At 40.5% G+C, this 20,344-nt stretch overlaps 1 protein-coding gene across 9 annotated transcripts in view; it reads right to left on the bottom strand.

Moving 5' to 3' along the window:
- Prosap (SH3 and multiple ankyrin repeat domains prosap) overlaps positions 1-20,344 on the bottom strand; it is a 118,682-nt gene that overhangs the window by 23,546 nt on the left and 74,792 nt on the right. For 6 of the 9 annotated variants that reach the window (XM_083085833.1, XM_083085839.1, XM_083085840.1 and 3 more), the window contains 2 exons: positions 14,517-14,898; positions 11,435-11,454 (listed from right to left, as the gene is read on the bottom strand). In XM_083085833.1, coding sequence (XP_082941959.1) covers positions 11,435-11,454; positions 14,517-14,847 — 351 coding nt within the window. In that variant the 5' untranslated portion in view covers positions 14,848-14,898. The remainder of the gene's footprint in view (positions 1-11,434; positions 11,455-14,516; positions 14,899-20,344) is intronic. The other 3 variants (XM_083085838.1, XM_083085842.1, XM_083085836.1) reach the window with 2 other exon arrangements.

The following is a 20,344-nucleotide window of genomic DNA, read 5'->3' as shown; positions in this document are numbered from 1 at the left end:
ACCTTGCTCCTCCTAAAGACTCGAATAAACCTTCGAACCGCCACGTCTCGATTAAGAAAGATCGACGTATGATCGATCAGATATTTCTAAACCGGTGATAATCTCATGGATTGTATCATTGGAATCGATTGATTTATTTTAAAATATATAGCCATAGTTTTGGACATAATATTTCGATATAAATTATCTCGGATCTAAACGGAAAACTTGATATAACCGTTGACTATTAAGATCGCCGATCGAACTAACAATGCGCGATAAGATTATCGTTTAACGGCAAAATAACATTACGATGTACGACAATACAAGGATTTTTTGCGAAGCGTAAATATTTATCTAAGTTTATTCAAGCGTTTCTTCTCCCCCGCATCCATCAAGCTGACTCACACCATTATCATCGGTGTCATCAAGATTCCGCGATACCGAACGCATAAGTCACATGGACTTCATGATTGAACAAAGGTTAATGACTAATCTCGATAAGATAAATGATTTACCGTCTTCCCCTTTCCCCGTTCTCCTTCGAGAAAATATAACAAGGGATTTCTTAACGATTAGCGATGTAACGCATTATCTGGGCTCTTAATTGAATATCTTGGTTGATCGTTTCTACCTTGAAAACGCATTAACATACACACACTTTTACGATCCATTTCATAAAGGAATTTTATAGAGCGTTCTTTAAGTGTTCCTAGTCGAAAACTGAATAATGTGCATAACTTTGTATGCTAATTCGTTATATAACGACGAAAAGCACTGTTTAAAAATATTAACAGAATTGTAAAAAAGTTTATTTTCCCATATACACATAATTTTCAAAATACATATCTAATAAACTTGAAACTTTGACTTGGAAAAGTCGAATAAATGAAATATTTCATTGTTCAATCGAGAGAAACCAGTAAGAACTATGATGATATATAAAGAGCTTTCGATACATCGATTCGATTTATTACCGGATTTATTACCGGAAAATGAAGAAGACGAAGAAACGAGCAACTCGTTCGACTGCGAGAGTGAACGGAAGAGGCGAAAAGGGAAGATCTATTCTTCCGGGAAGATCCAAGTGCCGACAAGAAGGATCCTTTAGGTCCTTTATTGATTCTTAAGTTCGTTGCTTTTTCTTTCACGTCAAACTGGTTATTAAAACTGGTTCCGGTTTCGTCATCGACTGCTATTATAGGCGCTTAACGGGGATTAGCACCGTTCTTTCAGTGAATCACGACATAAAAAAAAGTGCTTTAATTTTTCTTAACTACTAAAAATCATTCCTTTATTATTTGAGCGGTAAATTAATCCTAGCGCTGAAATCTTTAATAAAATAATCATATTATGCTTTTTGCCATATGATATGCAATTTACAATGCATTATTTGCAATTTAGATCTCTTTAATTTTTTAATTCTTGATCATAATAGAAAAATAATCCTTTAGTATTTATTAATGAATAAACATTTTAAACCAATAAATATAATTACGTCAATCATATAATTTAAGAATAGCAAGAGTTGAATAAATGTAAAAAATCAGATTATTTACACAATTAATGGTAATAATAATAATATTGGTACATGATGACTATTATATATATTAATTATGATATACATGTGTCATTAATGGTTCTATATAAGCACTTTGAGACGCAGTCAATCAGCCGCACACTTTCGCTGGTTCGAGTAGAGACTCTAAAAAAAATCCTTACGACGTGATGTACTTTTATACTTTATCGTATTCATTAATTCATCAAACGCTCGATAATTAGCGTTCGTTAGCTTCGAGTTACGACGGCAACTTCGTCGTTCCGAGAATGATTTTTTAATCCGTTTAAGATAACGCGTTCGACTTCTCGTTCGTGTATCACGGCGTAAAGAGGAAAACGGGAAAAATATATCTATCCGGCTTGATTAACACAACATCGCATTTTCGTCTCGAGACCGCCGCCATATTCGTCGTCGAATCAAATTTCGTCAAGTAACTCAATTTTCTAGATCGCAGAATCGAGTCAACGTCGTTCCACCGGTAATTGGCAATCAATTCCGACGAGGCTCCACGTGGCGACGACGATATTTCGATCACTAGCACCGACTATGAGGCATGTTTTATTAAGCAAATTACACTTTCAGCAAGTCATAACGTTATCGCGTTGCGTAACAGCGGGACAAATTAATCGCGAAATGATTATTCAAGCGGTGCATGAATAAAATATGCGAAAGTACCCATTCTCCTTTCTCGCAAATATAACTGTCCTTTTCTGCATGAAAATGAAGACACTCTCTGGGATGGAATCAATATATTACGATTGAAATTTTATTGAAAGAATGAAGAAAAGAAATATCAGTCAGTGATAGTGGCTGTTTCAATCAGTGATATTTTAAAATGGATATTATATATGAAATTTATAGCGACATATTTTGTTTCTGGATTTATCATCATATTTTAAGGGTAAATAAGTATAACATATATGTATAATTCGAAATTTTGAATACTAGTTATATATATTTCATTCTAAATATGTGTGTATTTCTTCTAAAAAAATAACAATCTAAAATAAATGGAAAAATCTCTGAAAGCATCCTGCAAATATGTATAATTATTAGTAATTTTTAGTGAAATATTGTTACTAAATTAGTGAGATTAAAGACAGAAGAGTAATCAGTGAAGAATAAAGTGTAAATGTTTACTAAAATACTCCTGATTTTCTGTGAAATCTTCTCAACCGCTTTAATCAGTGACATTTTCACCGATTCATTTTCATCAAGAGAGAACAAAAAACGTAATTACCGCTTCGTAAATGACGAATATTCGTGAGTGAAATTTTAGACATTCATACACGCGAAGAACAAAAGATTCCTGTTTCTTAATCTTAATTGGACCTTTTGTACAGGTAGTAACGGGGCAAAAGAGAAATAAAGATCCCGACAAATTGCCACGTACGATAACCTTTTTTGTAGCACCGTGTAGCTACTCGATTCGGCGCGATTCAGATTGAATTATAGAGCGATTATCGGACTCGTTTCGTGCCGCGGGTGCGTTTCCGTGCTCCCGGCTGGTAAAGGGACCGAAATTCTCCCGTCGCCTCCGCGGAAATGGATGGATCCCGATTTTAATCAACCGTTAACTACGTCGTTAGCGGCAATTCCTACAACTTGGAAACGCGCGCGCGTTACACGGTACGCGACGAGGTGTCGGCTAATCGAACTGGAAATTACACCGGCAAACTGCGCGCGAGAGTCGCTCTCTTCACGCTCCTGGTCTCCTCTGAATGCGGAAAGTCAGAGTCCGGGCGACTCGTAAATTGGCGGATATTGGCAGCCGGCGCGAAACGTTTGGCAGAGAATTTTTGCCAATTAACGGAAAGTTCGTTACTCGTAGTGGAACACGACAGGTTCACCTACATTGTTCCACAAAAATCGTATCGCGAATTTATCTCGCGCAACCTTTCAAAGATGAAAATGCAAATGAAGTCGTATGTTGCATGTAGACTTATATGAAATGTAAATTCTACAAACTTGATTAAAGCAAGATTATTACATAGACAACTAAAATATGCTCTTTATCGATGAGAAATAAAATTTTCAATTAGAATAAGAATGCGATAAAGCATAAAGATGATTAAAAAATTTAACATTCCTCTTCTGTATAATGTACCGCCTCATGTACAATAAAGACGAAAACCGCGCGACGTACGTTCTTATCGAAGAAGCAATTTGTTAACGCAAAGTCATCCGCCTTGGAATTCCTTTGATTATTTTTTTTTCAACGGAACGATACGAGATAACGGTACGGAAAACATATAAGCGCAACGTATCGATCGCTCTTCGCTGTAATTAATTATGGCAAGTTTATGACGAGTAACGACTCTTGTCGCGACTTAGAACGAAGAGGAGAGGGCGAGGGGAGAGTGCTGAGGAACGAGGTCTGACGACAGAAGATTTATTTCTGTAATACAACTCGATGTCGCTGCGGCATCCGGAGAATCGCATTTGTATCGACTATTTATAGCGACCAAGTATTTGTCTCGATAGAAGTCTGATGCGACGCAACGGATCAATCTTGCAACGGAGCCTTCGATCACGCAACATATTTATGTGCGCGAATCATGGTTTCGAAGTAATTGAATTTCAAAGAATTTCAAAGTGTATCATCGTGATCTGAAAACTGTGACATCAAATAAAAGTTATATAAAAGTTATTGATATTGATTTTAAGCTTTCTTGAATTGCAGGTAGAGAGAGAGATACTATTCGTTATTTCTCTTTTCTTTCATTGTGGTAATAATTGAAATATTAATATGTATATATGCGAGTTTTTTAAATTGTCTCGAGTACAATGCAAATTAATCATTAATCTAATTCATAGTAATAAGTATTTATAGGGGAAAATAACATTGATGTATTCAACTTGAACAAGCTTCTTTTCGGTTTCACATGATAATTATGCTCTCACAAGCTTGTTGTTCTATACGCGTTTGCAGTCAATTTAATCTCATACAATATAAAAATAGACTAAAATCAATATTTCACCTCGCAGAAATATCGGAATTGCGTGATGCGTCATCCTTATACGAGAGAGATAGCAAATAAAATATGATACAACTGGATATCAGTATCATAAGTTAATTCACATAATCAAAATGAAAGTGCAACGAGAAAATAATACAATATTATATATAACTTCAAATGATATAATTATAAAAGATGTTTATATCGATTAGCTCGATGTTAAAATTTAATTAAAAGAAAATCTTTATTGTTAATTAATTACCATCGTCCAAAACTTGTGTAGATTATCCTTTGCCAAACAAAAGATTAACAAAATGTAATATGAATGATGGAATCTTTAACATGTAATTAATCTTTATTTAATTAAAATATGATGGATCAAGTTTACAAACGGTAAAGAAGCTTTCGGCAAACTAACTTTCCGAAAATACAACTAAATAACAAACTTTAACTCCACGTAAAGATGGGTTTTATTTTATTTTCAGAAGCAAATCTTTTATCTTCTAAAATTTCCCTCTCGAATTTCAATTTTAGTCACTAAACTATCTGTTACTTCGTATCGGAAAAATAATTACGCGTCGGTAAATAAACGCATCGCGTCTGCATATTGTGAAAAAACAGAGGCGGAGAGGAAAATACCAGAGCTATTTTAGTCAGGAGGGCGATACACGAGTTCGATTTTGCGATGTTGCGTCTATAAGCAATGCGAATAACGATTCGCCGAGGGGCGAGGAGGCGGGTAGGGGGCGAAATGGCATAAGAGCCCCTATACTTTGCATTTTCGATAATCGCGTATCCCGATTGACGTCGCGCGATTTCTTTACCGTTCTCCGCGCACTCGATGCGAGATATATTCTCCGTGCACACACCGTACACACAGAGGGGACGGGAAACCGGGCAACGCGGCGGGACGGGAAGGAAAGGACGGAGGCGGAGGTGGAGACGTAGGTGAAGAAGGAACGTAGGGGAGGTGTACGTACAAGGAATTCATGAATACGAGATTGCACTCGAGGAGCCCCGGGTAAAAGGCTGCTGCAGTTACCAACTACAGCCGCACGGTTAGATTGCGTCGAGACTGAGAGAAGCGACGTTATATACAGAACGATACGATGGACGCGAAACTTTTTCACTCTTTCCTCTTTTTTCTGTCAAAGAACGCGACTTTGGACGTACCTACTGCTACGAATGAAAAATAGCATTGAAAAAAGCTGCGCGTATTTTTTAACGTAAACGCTAATCGTTCGCTCTGAAGAAGAAATCTTTTTGACATAACAAGAGATTTCGTTTAAATCTGTGACAGAGAAGAATCTGTGATACAGATCTCTGCTCGTTTTATTTCGCATTAATCAAGCAAAGCATGCTTAAAATATATTTAGAGAATTTGCTAATTTTTATTTTATATATATTTTAACAAGAATGTAGAAAAAGACATTAAACTCTCTTTGTCTTTTATTAAGAAAAAGTCGTTTAGGTGAATCATACATTATCATACATGTTAATTAAAATGAAAGTTCTCCAAGATTATTTCGCCAGCAAGGTTGTCATCAGGCAAAATGTATATTTAATAAATATTTAATATATAAGTACGCGCCGTTTCTTTCCTCTTTAAGCAAGTCGCTATCGGCGCTCTTCCAGCGGGAGTGGTAAATACTCGTCGCTAAATTGAATGAGCGGCAAAAATGTTTCATCAGGGATGAGGACGATTCGCGCCGCTGGCGCGATCGAGTCTCGCGTCCGATCCGATGCGCGCGAATCGCATATCGTATCCTCGAGAAGAGGATTTGCCCGCCAGGAACGAGCTAGTGATTTCGCGAAATGAGCAGCAACGACATTTCGGATTCCACCGGCTTATTCCAGCGACAGGCTGGCCGAAGGGCTGAAACGTGGCCAACAATTTTCGAGGAAGTTTGCGTGTCCCCGCGGATATTCCCGTCCTTCTCCCCTTACCTGCTCGCACATCCGGTTTCTCGACCCGAGGAAGTCTCGATCGGTCGCGTAATTGACTCCGGTTTGTTCTATCCGTCCATCCGAAAATCGCGCTTCTTTCCCAAACTCTTTACTCGAGAGCAAAATCTCCCTTAATTTTCTTCCTCTCTCCTATCTCTTATTTATTTCACAATTTCGATAATTTCGTATTCTTCAGCGTAAATTGTGTATATATTTCTTTATTCCTGTTATATGTCTTTTTCGTATATATATCGATACATGTATTTTAATTATTTAATTAAATAGATTTTTCCATTGCATTATTTATTTTCGTTAATATTCTTTCACGTATATATAATCCATCTAAGACTTATTATTGTATTACATAAAAATAAAAAAACAAGATTTTCTCTCTACCCTAATTGTACGATAGCTAAGAATATAACATCGTTGAATAAATTTTAAAACCGTTTTCGAAAAGACGCACGTTCATCGACCGTAAAGATACAACCGTCCATTTTCATCGCATTCGAGTTAAGCGAGTTCGAAGTTGCCTCGCGGAAATTGATCGAGCATCGATCTCCATTTAGTCATTTTTACAAACATGCGCGTCTCGCATTATGCAAAAACACGACTATCGATCTCCATTCGGTCACCCGCGCAAAAAAAAACGCATACCGCTCTCCGCGTCCGTTGCGACGTGGTTGTCCTCGACGAGGTTGTCCCGCATGCTGCAGGAACCTGGCCATCGATCTCCATTCGATCTATTCTCGGACCAGTTCACGGTATACGATCGATATATAAATAGATCGACGTAGCTTATGTACTCGTTCAACGACTCGCGCGCGTGTTTGTTCCGTATCCGACGTGCGGAGCTGGATGTGAGATTTGTCGATCTTGACAGTAGGATCCTACGTTCTCCCGTCAGACATATATTGTACGTACATCGGCATCTTTTGAACGTGAGACCATTCATTTCCGCGTCATGTCATTTTATTCGCGATACGTATGCGAACGTAATCCGCCCACGTGCTGCGGTTTGAACTTGTATGTGAAATACACGTTCGATAATAATCCATGGACATACGAGGACAACTATACCGGTCGTTAAAAAATCGATCTAATGGTTCTATCGCCATTCCCGAGCATTCTATAATATCCTCGTTTATCGTCGAAAGCGTGCGTATAAAGACCTTTATCATCAACATTCCACGATATTTTAAGAAACAAGATGCAATATTAAATCGATCTTCTTTTTTCTAATAGAGATCTAATTTGAAATTAATCTATAAACGAAAACGAATATCATAATTTTATGTGCCATTTTCTCGCTCAATATTATCGTTCAACAGTCAAATAATCTGAAGATTGATGTCGAAAATAAATTTTGACGTGCCAAAATATTTACATAAACACCATCAAACAATTCCCCTCCTGATTTTATATTTCGAGAAATTTTTATCCCGCGTATATTACAATTTAGCAACGTTCCCCAGTACGCGAATTATCTTCCGATAAACGTAAAGGGAACATTATTACACGGTGCAGGCGCGAGAAAAATATGCGTTGCAAAGTGACGACGCGCAGATAGCCCGAAGCCGCCGCGAGGGAGATAAAGAAAGAGAGGAGAACGGAAGAGGAGAGAGGGGGGGGACGTGATCCTATCGGAAGTAAAGGATGATCCTGGTTCACACAATCGTGGATCACGGTGATCGCGTCTACGCCTACGAAGTCCTGCCTTCTCGATCTCCTGCCACGGATCCTCTGGCGCTGGCCGGACTGAATTTATCCGCGCCGAGATCCTCCTGCCGGATATGCGCAACGATATACTATCGCCGCGCCGGTAATATTCGGTCTGTTCCGGTACAGTGATATCGCCGCGGATCGTGCACATTTGCGGCGATAAGCAAATCGGCCGATCGCGATCTCGAGGCAATTGCTTCCAGGAGCTAACTATCGTCGCTTAATAATAAGATTTTATCGCGGGGTACATTGATAGCTTAGGACGTAAGATCCAAGTAACGTATATATCATCAACGTTACATTACATTGAAATATAAACTAGCTTCGTGAACCCTTGCATCATTGGATTTACGAGAAAAATTATTTAAATGTCGGAAACAATTAAGCGTGGAAAAAGGATGATCAATCATGTAGAATAATAGAGTTACGCGTGATATGAACTTTAATGAATAAATAGAAATATTTTTCTTATTAAATTATTAGCAATTCACTGCATCTACACATCGAATATAAATTATGTTTATTCTGTTTGTATTATGAACAACTGTTCCTTTTAGACGAGTCTCGGCATGTTAAGGGTTTCCGTATCCTATTCTCGATCGGCAAAAGCGAGAGGATACTCGTAAGACGCGAGTGAACCGAAGGGAAGAAGAAAAAGGTAAAGGTGGAAGAATTTTAACGCGAGAATAAGCTCCTTAGGCCAAGGTGATCGAAAGCGATATACACGAAAAGAATAACGAGTCGGTTAACAGCACACGGTGTATTTAGAATGTCTGACAATAAAGAGGATAATAAATTCCCTGGCCGATTGTCTCGCTTTGAAATTTAAAAGGCACGCGGCACATCACCTAGACATATCGACACTTTCATTGGAGATAATTTCGAGAAATAAAGAGAGAGAGAGAGAGATTCTCTTATATAACTCGTGAATACAAGGCCTCTGGGATATTACTTTCATAGAATCGCGAAAGATGTAAAAAAGATCCTACGCATTTCTTTCGCAGAACGTAAACTATGAAAATGATGGGAAGAAATTGAAGAAAGTGCAATTTTTGTCCACCTTACAAAGGAAGAATTTTATATTATATGTACGCTATTTAAACAGAACAAATGTAGACTCTTCAAAGAAAGTTAAAAATCTTGTGTCTGGAATATTTCTCATTTTAAGAAAGATAACATGAATAGATTCGAGTACCCAAGTGCATTTTCTCGGAATTATGCGCTCGAGAGGCATTCTCTGCGGAAGGCAACGCGGCAATCGATGTGAGTTCAACGGTTTTGTTAACCTCCCGGCGAAAACGAAAGTCACCATGTGCAGCAAGTCCGAGAGAGACACAGCGGCAACATTAGCGAGCGGTGATCCTCGGGATGCTCTCTCGCCGGAGGAGGTTCGTGGCGGACGACCTCGATCGAGGACACTCGCCCGGTGAGAGAATCGCGGATGTCCTTTCGAGCTTTCGCGTTACATCAATCGCGCATTATGATGCAAAACGCGTGACGTAACGCCGCGTCTGCCGAAAAGCGCGTATTTTCGGCTACGGATATTCGTCCAGATTAAAACTTTCCTCCCATTTTCCATCTCAATTTTTTTTACATTTAAGGATTTTGATAAATTTAATTTATAATGGGAATCCTCCTCTCTTTATTTGGTATCTCAAATAAACAGTGTACAATTTTTCTTAGAAGTTTAAAAGAAAAACTTCCAGCGAAATTATAAGTTAAATACTTTCGAACAAAAGTAATATTACTGTTTCAAGTATCAAAGTCGGGTTGGAAATTGAGATCGAAAGTGTGAGAAAAATTTCTCGACTCAAGTCACGACACGTCAAAATTCATCTTTTCTTACGCTCTATTGGCACAAGTAGATGTATCTTCGCTGGCAAAGCTCTTACTGAAATGTCACACTCGAGTGAATCACAGACGTGATTTACGAGTCGAACGGTTATAAATGTCGCAAGTAACGTAACCCGCAATCTCCGATATTTCACCTAAATCGTCGAAAATACGGGTTTAGTAAGCCCGAGTCATAAAAAATATTAAAAATTGCGGGTCTTGCATCCAACGGTGCTTAGCTGCACGATTTAAGTCACAGATCGAGCGTACGTTCATCCATCACGATTGTTTCTCGATCGAAGTTTTCAGTCAAATCTTGACACGTGCATTCAGAAATCGAATAAAAAAAGACACCGAGAAATGGATCGCGAAAAATCGCAAAGAGAAATTTTGCAAAATACACATGTATACCAGTTTATAAATCAAACTCACAATTTCTATCGCAGTTTTGTCTTCTCTCGCGTCCGCTCGATATCTAACATTTAACTTCAATTGCGTTCTATATATCATCAAAGCAACACAATCACATGCTAATATATCGTGCAGAACTACCAACTATTATCATTGCAGAAATCAATATTTAAGGACAATTACGTTGCTAATGTGCCTCGACGAACTATGTACATGCATGCTAGTCGATACTTCGCCGAGATATATCGCGTACAACGAGGAAATCTAAAACTATGCGCCGCCAGTCTCCCCATTCTGTATTACAAATAAATCGTAATATATTCGCTACGAGAGAGATCTACGAGTTGCGAGGAATGACATAAGAGGCTGTAAAATTCAATACATATTTCCATTTCCCCAACAATCCTTCAACTTCAAACGGGCCGAGTGCTTGTTTTGTTATTTAGTTTATAAATATTCAGTGAATTATTATACGAAAAAAAGAAACAGACAGGGAAAAATTGTTGATTAACCGTTGCTACGTAACTGTGGCTTGTTAGCAAAATGCATAAAAAAAAATCACTTTACGTAACTCTACTACCATAACCAGATTGTATAACAAATGTGCAACGTGACAGCAACTTTCTCTGCAAAGTCACTGAATCAAAAGTTAATAAAGCGACGTCACATATGTGTATGAAAAAATACAATTCGATTTGTAAAACAATATCAACATGTCGCTGAGAAAAATTGATAATTTACATGTAGAAATTAAATACCGCTATTAATTAAATCCGTTCTATATAGAAATCTTACACGTGACTATTAAAGCTGAAAAAATACACTGTACGTTAACAGTGACAAATGTATCATAGAAAAAAAAACACTCCGGCCGTCATTCCTTTTAGAATCGTAGCTGGATCGTCTCTCGTCGCTATGCAAATGGACGCAAAACGACAAATACAAAAGGGGGAGGGAGAACGACCGATCGACGAGGAACGAAAGGCGTGGTCGCATGCTATTAGTAATAGTGAAGACGTACCCTGTACCAAGTGGCCACCTGCGAGGCGCTCGGAAGGGGTGGAGAAGCGGTGTGGTTTATCCGTAACACGAACCGAAGATGTGGAGGGTGGTGGAGGGCCCGGGAGAGGCGCGTTTTTTTTTGCGCGCGGTATTTGCGGTATTCGTACGAAGGGGAGGTGTACGCGCGTTCGTAGATAGGGCCCCACACAACACACGAGACGATAGTAGCGGCACAGGTGTGGCGGTTGGTGGTGGTTGGTGGCGGGTGTGGAGTGTATTTCGCCCCCGTGCAGGGTGAGGCAAAAGCAAAAACAACAACAACAACAACACCACAGGTCAGAAGATACACGGTTATCGGCGATTACGCGAGACAAAAATATATGTATATAAATCTCTATACACATGTATAATAAATGTATGAATAATACGAATGCAGATACATATCATATATGAGATGTCGTCTCAGGATGAATTGGAGGAGCAATTATTTGACATATTAATTTTTTTTAATTTACAATAATTTATAACAGAATATCTCGTATATATCGCGCTAGTATTTAATTATTTGCATAAATGTTTAAAAATGATCATCGAATTCATTCTGAGTGCAAACCATAAATATTTGACGAGTAAATATAACTAAAAGTACAAAATATTGGATAGAAATCAAAGAAAAAAAAGAGAATAAAACACTAGATCGAACTGGTATCAGAGTACACGTTTTACCTTTTTATATTTTCATACAAACAAAAACACGTAACCCTCACGTATAATCCAATCGATGGACCGTACACTAGAGTATCGCGGTTTTAAATCATTTTAAATTTTCTTCACACGTATCTGATACCAAGATCGTGGATGATATACACATACTTTTGCTGTTACAAAGAAATCTATAAATCAATTTGGCGGAACATGAGAGAAATAAAGAAATAATTCGCAGAGTCGACAATCCAACTCTACGAGGGAAACTAGAAAAAAACATAGTGAAGCGGAAAAAGAAACGAAAATATTGAATGAGCAGCTGGTTCGTTTTTGGCGAAAGAGGATTTAAACGGGGACATATATCGGGGTTTCTGTGCTGTACCTCCTGTGTCCCGGAAGGCAAGCATGTGGGGCAGAAAGACACGCGTGAAAATTCTTGCGTGACAGAGAGCAGAAGAGAAAGAGAAAGAAAGAGGGAGGAAGAGAAGGAAAGAGAGAGAAGGAGGATGGAAGACAGAGCGTGACGGCTTCACAGAAAGCGAAAAGCCACACACATATTATCGATATTCTAGTCTCTATTTCGCTCTAAACAAGAACACTGTGTGCGTGTCCATTCTCGGCACGCCTCGGCAACAAAGTGCATCTAACACGTGCTCTTGTGCGGTCGTTAAAGTTCTCGAGAGTCGAATGAGAGCACGACGAAAGCGAGTACTCGAGATTCAAAGGCGATGGCTATCGGATCGTGCAATATTGTCGACCGAACCGAACGAAATTTCTTTGAAGTCGAATAAAAGAAAATTCAGTAATCAATGGAAAAGTAAAATTACAGTTGGAGAGTTTACTGCAACGATGATGTAACCTACTTTTTAAGAGAAATACGAGAAACAATCTAAATATAAATCGCACGACTTTAAAATTGATTAATTAAATTTAAAAAAATACAATTATTTTACGTTAATTTTTCATATATATGTATAAAATATAGCGCTTGATTGCATCGTGTGTGGATCAATGGAGCATGTTCCGATAGCCGTCTTATTACAAAGAAAAAGCTTCGATATTTTAAAATAAAAAGGAAAAGAAGAGGAAAGGCTCGGTCCGATTATCGTCTTTGAATCCGGCGTATACTCGTGACTCTCGGCGGTCCCGTGGGACGATTCGCCAGCAGAAAGCAGCAGAAGAGAGACTGGAATCTCGCTCTCTCCTCGCCTCGAGAATTCGTCATTACTCGCTCTGGCGGCTCTTAATTTCGCGCTGTCTGCAATCTAGCGAAATCGGCATGTAAAGCGCGCTGCTAACTCCGCTCTCAGTGCGCAACATTGTGCGTTGTACTTTTTGCCGCCCGAGGAACTATGAGCGGTTTCGCGACGACGAAGAGGACGGGCGAATGGGAGGAGAGGAGCGGAGAGTCAGAGATAGAGAGAGAAAGAGAGAGACAGAGAAAAGGAGAGAAGGAGAGAGAGAGAAAGAGAGAAAGAGGACGGGCGGAGGGAGCGTCCTTCGAAAAAAGCCTGATAGAGTCCTTGGGGTCCGACGTGGTCGGTGCGCGTGCGCGAGAAGCGGATGCACGGTGATAAATGACAGATCCGATGGGGTTCGACCGTAATCGGCGATTAATCGATACTCGGCGATCCTCGGTGAAATATACACGCGACCGCAATTTCCAGCGGGAACAAATCGCCCCGGGTGGCGCAGGTACGAATTATATTATACCACGCTCGCTCTCCTCCGAGAGATCGCGGGCGAATTTCTCAACGAAACGCGGCCGGCTCGAGGGAACGCGCGAGAGTATGTACGAGAGAGACCCCGACTCCGCTTTGCGGAATCTTTTTCTCCTTCTTTCTCTCTCACGCGCGCCACACAACTCGCGCTAAATCGGGGTTACGAATTACATTTACCGGCGCGCTTTCGATCGCGGGAGAATTTCTCAACGAAATACGTGTAATTATCGTGCGAAGGACTCCGGCGCGAGCGCACGTCCACGATGGAGACGGCAAAACGAGAATCCGCCACGGGCTTCATAAATTTCCGACGTAAGGATCGTCCGGCCAGAAATAACACGCGGGTGAAGGTACGCGGCGCGCGGGATTTATTGCCGCGAAAGAGAATAATGCGTTCCGTTTTCAATTTCTCCCCCTCATCTCTTCCAACGTGCGCGCAACCTGCCTGTCTATCCGTCCGTCCGTCCGTCTGTCTTACGCGCTATCGAGCAGCCGGGAGATAAATTTTAGTCTGGGAGTGAATCGTTCGATCGTCGTTAAGAGCACGTCGATGGTAAACCCTTCCCACCAAGCTCAACAGGCTATTTTCAAGGCTGTTTCCCTCGGGATATATTCAGAGTATATCGACGAGAACAGTTCCTCCGTTACTTGTACGAGGAACCGTCGTCGCTCGTACCTTGGGCAAGGACGCCAGACATTGCTGCTTCACGTCCCAGACTAGCTGATCCTTCGGGAACTGCAGACACTTGCTGACGTAGAGTTCGGGCACGTGGATTCGAGCGAGGAGCATACCCTCGTTGACGGGGGTGTTTTCCGCCGCTGCGAGCGCGTCCTCCGCATTTTGCTGGGCCTGCGGCGTCGAGCCACCCTGAGGACCGATGGTTGCCTGAGTCGCGCTGCCGGGTGAGTTTTGCTGCTGTTGTTGTTGAGGCGACTGCTGCTGGGACTGTTGCTGCTGCGGCGACTGCTGCTGCTGCTGCTGCTGCTGCTTTGGTCCCGCCTCCATTGCGAGGAGTTCCTCGCGGTTCCTGAGGATTCCACCTTCAGTAGCTCACATCTGAAACGAGAGGCCGCGTTGCAATCATTGATAAATGTTTAAATAATTCAGCATTTTTTTACTAGAGAAAAGAGAGAAATAAATAGCATTTTAATAATTTAATAAATAAATAAGAATTTTTAACAAAATGTTAACACCTAGAGAAAATATATATTTTTTTTAATTTACTCCCATCTCGTCCAAATGCTAAAAGATTATGTAATCAGTTCCTAGAAATTTACATGTTCTTTTACACTTTCATTATCGCGTTAAGACCTTTTCGAAGTCGACAAAGTGTTAAAAAGTTATGCAATCATCAGTTTGTGGAAGTTGGCAGAAAAATCTGATGACGCGATATTTTATCGTCTTCCGATTTCTTAGTTGATGTAATCGAGGGACCTCGAATTTTTTTCACCGTTCAACTTTTTGCTTCTTCAAAAGACGCCGAGCGGTCAAAACCAAAACGATTTAATCGTCAATCATTTTTTATTCTCATTTATTCCCACGATCCTCGCATCGTCGAATTCTTTCGAGCGACCCGCAAAAAAATAAAATTTCTTTTCCGACGCAATCGCGACGGCGGAAGGAGATAAATAAATAATCATCTTTCGGGATTGTCTTCCGGCAGAAATATGGATTTGTTAACGAGCGTGTAAGTGCCGTAAACGTACTGTATGCAAAAGACACGACGATGGTCGCGCGAGAAAAGAAGATAATGCGCTTCGATCGGGGAAAAAAGACTCGAGGAGAGGAAATTAAAACGGCGAAGGATTCGCTGTTTATGACCACGACGAAATATAACGGTAAAGGACGGACAGGATTACCGCAATGGAAATAAAGAAACGGCGCCGAGACGCCGTGCTGGCGATTTTTAACGCTCGTAAAAGGCGTTTTATGCGCCTCGCGCGGTTTTCCCTTCCTCCCTGTCACTCGTCTATTTTTTTCTTCGCATTTTCATTTATTTATTCCTTCTTCTTCTCTTTTCTTGTTTCGCGATGCGTAATCGGAGATCCGAATCGAGGAGCGAAGTTTTAAGAGCCCCGCTCGCTACCGCAACAAGCGTACGTCCCGACAATCGTACAAGAGCGCGCCTCGCTCGGGTAGAGAGACGACCGTAATTTATATAACGCCAGGAATGACTTTTCTTCCATACCGGGGGCCGTGGGGAAAAGAATGACCGATCCGTTCGAGGCGCGAGACTCATCGTTTTGAATTGATTATGCAAATTAACCGCGCGCTCACCTTCGCGACTCGACGTACGTGCGCAGGGCCGGGCCCTCCGTACAGGACGTAACACTCCCCGCCTCCCCTTCTCCCTTCTCGTGTCTCTGTAACGCTGAGAATGAGAAAAATACGTGCTGAGAGAATTAATCTCGCCTTTACCTGCGTAAAGTTAATCTATGCACGTATCAATTATATTCCGATATTTAAATAAGAGAATAAATGTAGAAATTTATTACAGAAACAATTTATATGATAGAATAATGTATACGCTGTGAGTATTGTAATATGTACATTGAATATAATAAAACGTGATACTCTCTTCTTCTGTTAAAAAAATCTATATCCTGACAATATTTTTAAAAGTATCTTGATTCTGGATATATATAGTTATAAAGCAACATTACGAGGAAGAAAAAGAAAAATCTGTCCTCCAAAGATTCCTGCTATGCATTTTCAAGCCGCGTCTATTATAATGACATGCGTTTAAATTAATTAATATAATATTTATAATATTAATATAATTAATATAATATTTAAATATAATTAATAATTAAGCGTTTCAATTAATTAATTAACTCCCAATTGTGTATCCATCGTGCGTTACATTCGGCGCTCTTAAACTGCAGGCTCGAGAGCCTCCGAATCTGAAGAATCTATGATATCCATAAGCTCTCGAAAGACAAGATGAACGATGTTTGATAATCTCGGAGTATCCTTTCGAATCATCATCGTTCGGAAAGATTTCCATGAACGAGCCTCTGATAAATGGACTTCTGTCCTTCCTCATCATCGTGATGTACAGGCAGTGGTCTGGCATGATATACGTCTCGTCGCGTAGCGGACGAGCAGGCCAAGCGCGTTCACCGCCATGCGATAACGCGCGTTTCGCCGTTTTATAATTCCTCCTCCAACCTGTCGGATTAATCACCGACGATAACTGACGTCTTAACAAGCGCCGCGCGCGTGATCGCTTTCACTCGAAAGTCTTCAACCCGACGAAAGTCGTCGTCGCCGACTTTTATTTCGCAACTCGCGTTGTCCTACACACGGAGCTTTTGCACCGTGAACCGTGTAATCCTGCGATTAAGGCGCAGTACTTGCGTCATCTTCGGTAATGGAGTGACATGGGAACTTTACGATACACCGACATACACAGGGTGTCTGAGAAATTGCTCCATTTCTTCATTTTTCCTCGGCGAATGTAAAGTTTTCTCTTGAATAAAATTGCTCGTCTATTATTAAATACTTTAAAAAATAAAACTGAAAGATTATGGTAAAAAAATTTAATTAAAATTATTTATAAGAATAGAATTTCATTATTTATTTTTCTTCTTCTTCTTCTCTCTCTCTTGATATACTTATTTGATTCAAAGGATTTGCGCGATTTAAAGTGTGTACATTTCGTTGCGAGAAAATGATTTTACAGATTCCTCAGAACGAGATTATATATATCTTACGAATGTTTCTTTATGCATAAGCGAGGGAGAAAATTGGAGTAAAAGGATTCCATGGAAACGAATGGAAGGAGGAAAGATGGAATTCTGGAGGGTACAAGTGCGAGACGTTAGGTGCTATGTGAGGAGAAGTTTGATGGAAACCGCAGACGCCATTAAACGTAACCGTCTTGTCGGGGGAGTCCGCGGACTACGTTAAAACTTTAAATAACCCACTGACCACACTGTACACGTGTGTATATAACTTATGTTTCGAGGACAATGCGCTGGAAAGAAATCCGAAGGTCGCATCCGTCAAATCAACGCGAGATTTTAACTATTAAGTCATAAATTCATTCCACACGTTTCGATATTTTTTCATCCTTTCTCAAGTTTTCGTAGAAATTTCAGAGAAAATTTACCGCGAAATAAATTTTTTTTATATATACTATTCTCATGTATAGTATTCTTTTCCATGATATATATAATTTAAAAATTTGGAAAAGTTATGTATAACTATATTTTTGTTATTTTACGTAAATTCGTATTATTATTAAATGTTATTTAATTACCCAATCAACGGAGAGAAAAGGGATGCAGCGCGTGATGCAGTTTTCACAGTTTTCATCGCATTGTTTGCAAGTTACGCATGCGATATTTCACAGTAGATTATAATAGTTGCGACACATATATACACACACAAGCACACACACATTTGCTACTTTTTCCAAGTGACGAATCGATCATCGCCGGCCCGATGGGGCTATCCGGCGAAACCGGTAGAGAAGAGGAGGACGATACAGAAGAAGAAGAAGAAATAGAAGAAGAACAAGAAGGGAGGCTATAAGAAAGATAATAAGAGGGAACGCGAAGAGAGACGATGATGAACCGAGGAGGGGAGGGAGGGTGGGCTTATGGATGCAGTATAGATGAACGCGTAGTGGACGCGGATGGACTGACCGACGGACGGACAGCAAACGCATCAATGACAAGACGTAAATCATAGTTTTATGACCCGTCTTTATGTGGCCCTTATTCGTGGCACTCATCGGTGCAAGAGAGCCTTTCGGATTTTTCTGTCTGGCCACCCTGTACTTGTATGTCCAGGGCCGTATCGATTACCATCGATCGTGCAAGAGGATCATTTTGTGCTTTTCAGAAAATGATCCTTTATAAGGGAATTAATGGAATCTTACTTTAATCTTACTTTAATTATTTTAATTTATTGCCAACGGTGAAATAATGTCGTACAGCATCCTTGATGTTTCTTGAAAATGAATGTTATATATCAACAATGTTCGTGTACACGGTCTCCTACGTGGCGCACATGTGAAATCAACGACGGCATTTAACTTAATTGCAACGCAATAAATTACAAATTCTTGTTTTTCTCGCACGCGACATGAGTGTGAGAAATCATGAGAACATGAAAGGACGATTCGAATTAAGTTCTTTTGTTCTTGGAATTTAAATATCGGGACTTTTTAGAGATGACACATTCGCTCTTACTTTCCTCATTTCACATCAACACAAGCAATTATAGCGTTTCGAAACGAGATTTCGGCAAAATTTACACGCACAAAGATATCAAACTTTGATCCGCTCTTGGCTCCGTCCCTGGGAACGTATAAGTGCGTATATAACAGGTACCGACTGCGTGGGCGTCGGTTTACGGGTTTGCTTTCAAGTGACCGTACCTTAATTCGCACGGCGGTTAACAGTGTGTCGTGCTTAACGGTGATCCCGAGAAGAGAGGAGAGGCAGCAACGAGAGAGGGAGAGAGAGACGGAGAGAGGGGGAATTAACAATTTTAAAAAATCCGGGAACTGCACCGCGGTGGAAATATAACCCTGCGACAAAAAAGGGAGGGGAAAAAGAGGATGGGTACACACGAAGGCAGCGAAGGACAACGCGGGGTTAAGGTACGACCCTGACATTCTGGATCTCGCGGACGTGGGTGTGCGCACCGCGCAACTTTGTTGCTGCACTTTTTCGAGAGCATCTTCCTCCCTCTCTCTCCGCGTTGCTCCGCGAGCGCAGCTCGGCCACATTATGCGCGCTCGCGCTCGCATAAAGAGAACGGCGGAGACCTTGGAGCGGAAAGAGAGAGAGCGAGAGAGAGGGAGGGGGAGAGAGAGAGAGAGGTGCACGACGACGAGGGTTATTTTTCAACACATATACGCTACGACGCCGCGGAAAGTGAATCGCGCCAAATAGTATAACTCGACAATCGCGCCTCCCTTTGCAGCTCTTATCCCTTTATCGCGCCCGATTCCGCGGGAAAAGCACCGGGCAGGCCGGCGGCCGTCGCCGGTAATCTCGCTTGATTAATCCCAATTTTAATCTTGCCCCGCGGTGGCGAATCGTCGAGCAATCGTGCCGCGCGCGCGGACACGTGAAATATGCCGGCGAAATTAATATCTCATCTCCCGATCCAGCGCGCAAAAATAGTGACCGGCGCAGCCGACTCTTGCAATGTTATCGTGCCTCCGGAGGTGATGAGATATACTAAAAACGTGAAATTCACAATATATCGCGACATAACAACGTCGAATAAATGGAAATCACGATGACATCTATAAATATTGAAACAGTTAAAAGTGTATATGTTTATATGATATATACTATACACACAGAGCGAGACACTCTTTTGAAACTATCATTTTACGTCAATTGTTAGAGTAGAGAAAAATGAATAAAGTTGATTTTAAAGGGGATGTAAAATTGATGAAACAAAGTGCTTTTAGATGAGAATATTTCGGAGATTTGTGTGGTTTTTTAAAGAACATGTTGTTTATAGCGGAATTTCA

The sequence above is a fragment of the Camponotus vicinus genome, unplaced genomic scaffold (genome assembly GCF_025532165.1).
Source record: "Camponotus vicinus isolate PSW18456_S1 unplaced genomic scaffold, iyCamVici1.0 SCAF_13, whole genome shotgun sequence".
In the NCBI taxonomy this organism is placed as follows: domain Eukaryota; kingdom Metazoa; phylum Arthropoda; class Insecta; order Hymenoptera; family Formicidae; genus Camponotus; species Camponotus vicinus.
This window is presented reverse-complemented; position numbering and strand designations above follow the sequence as displayed.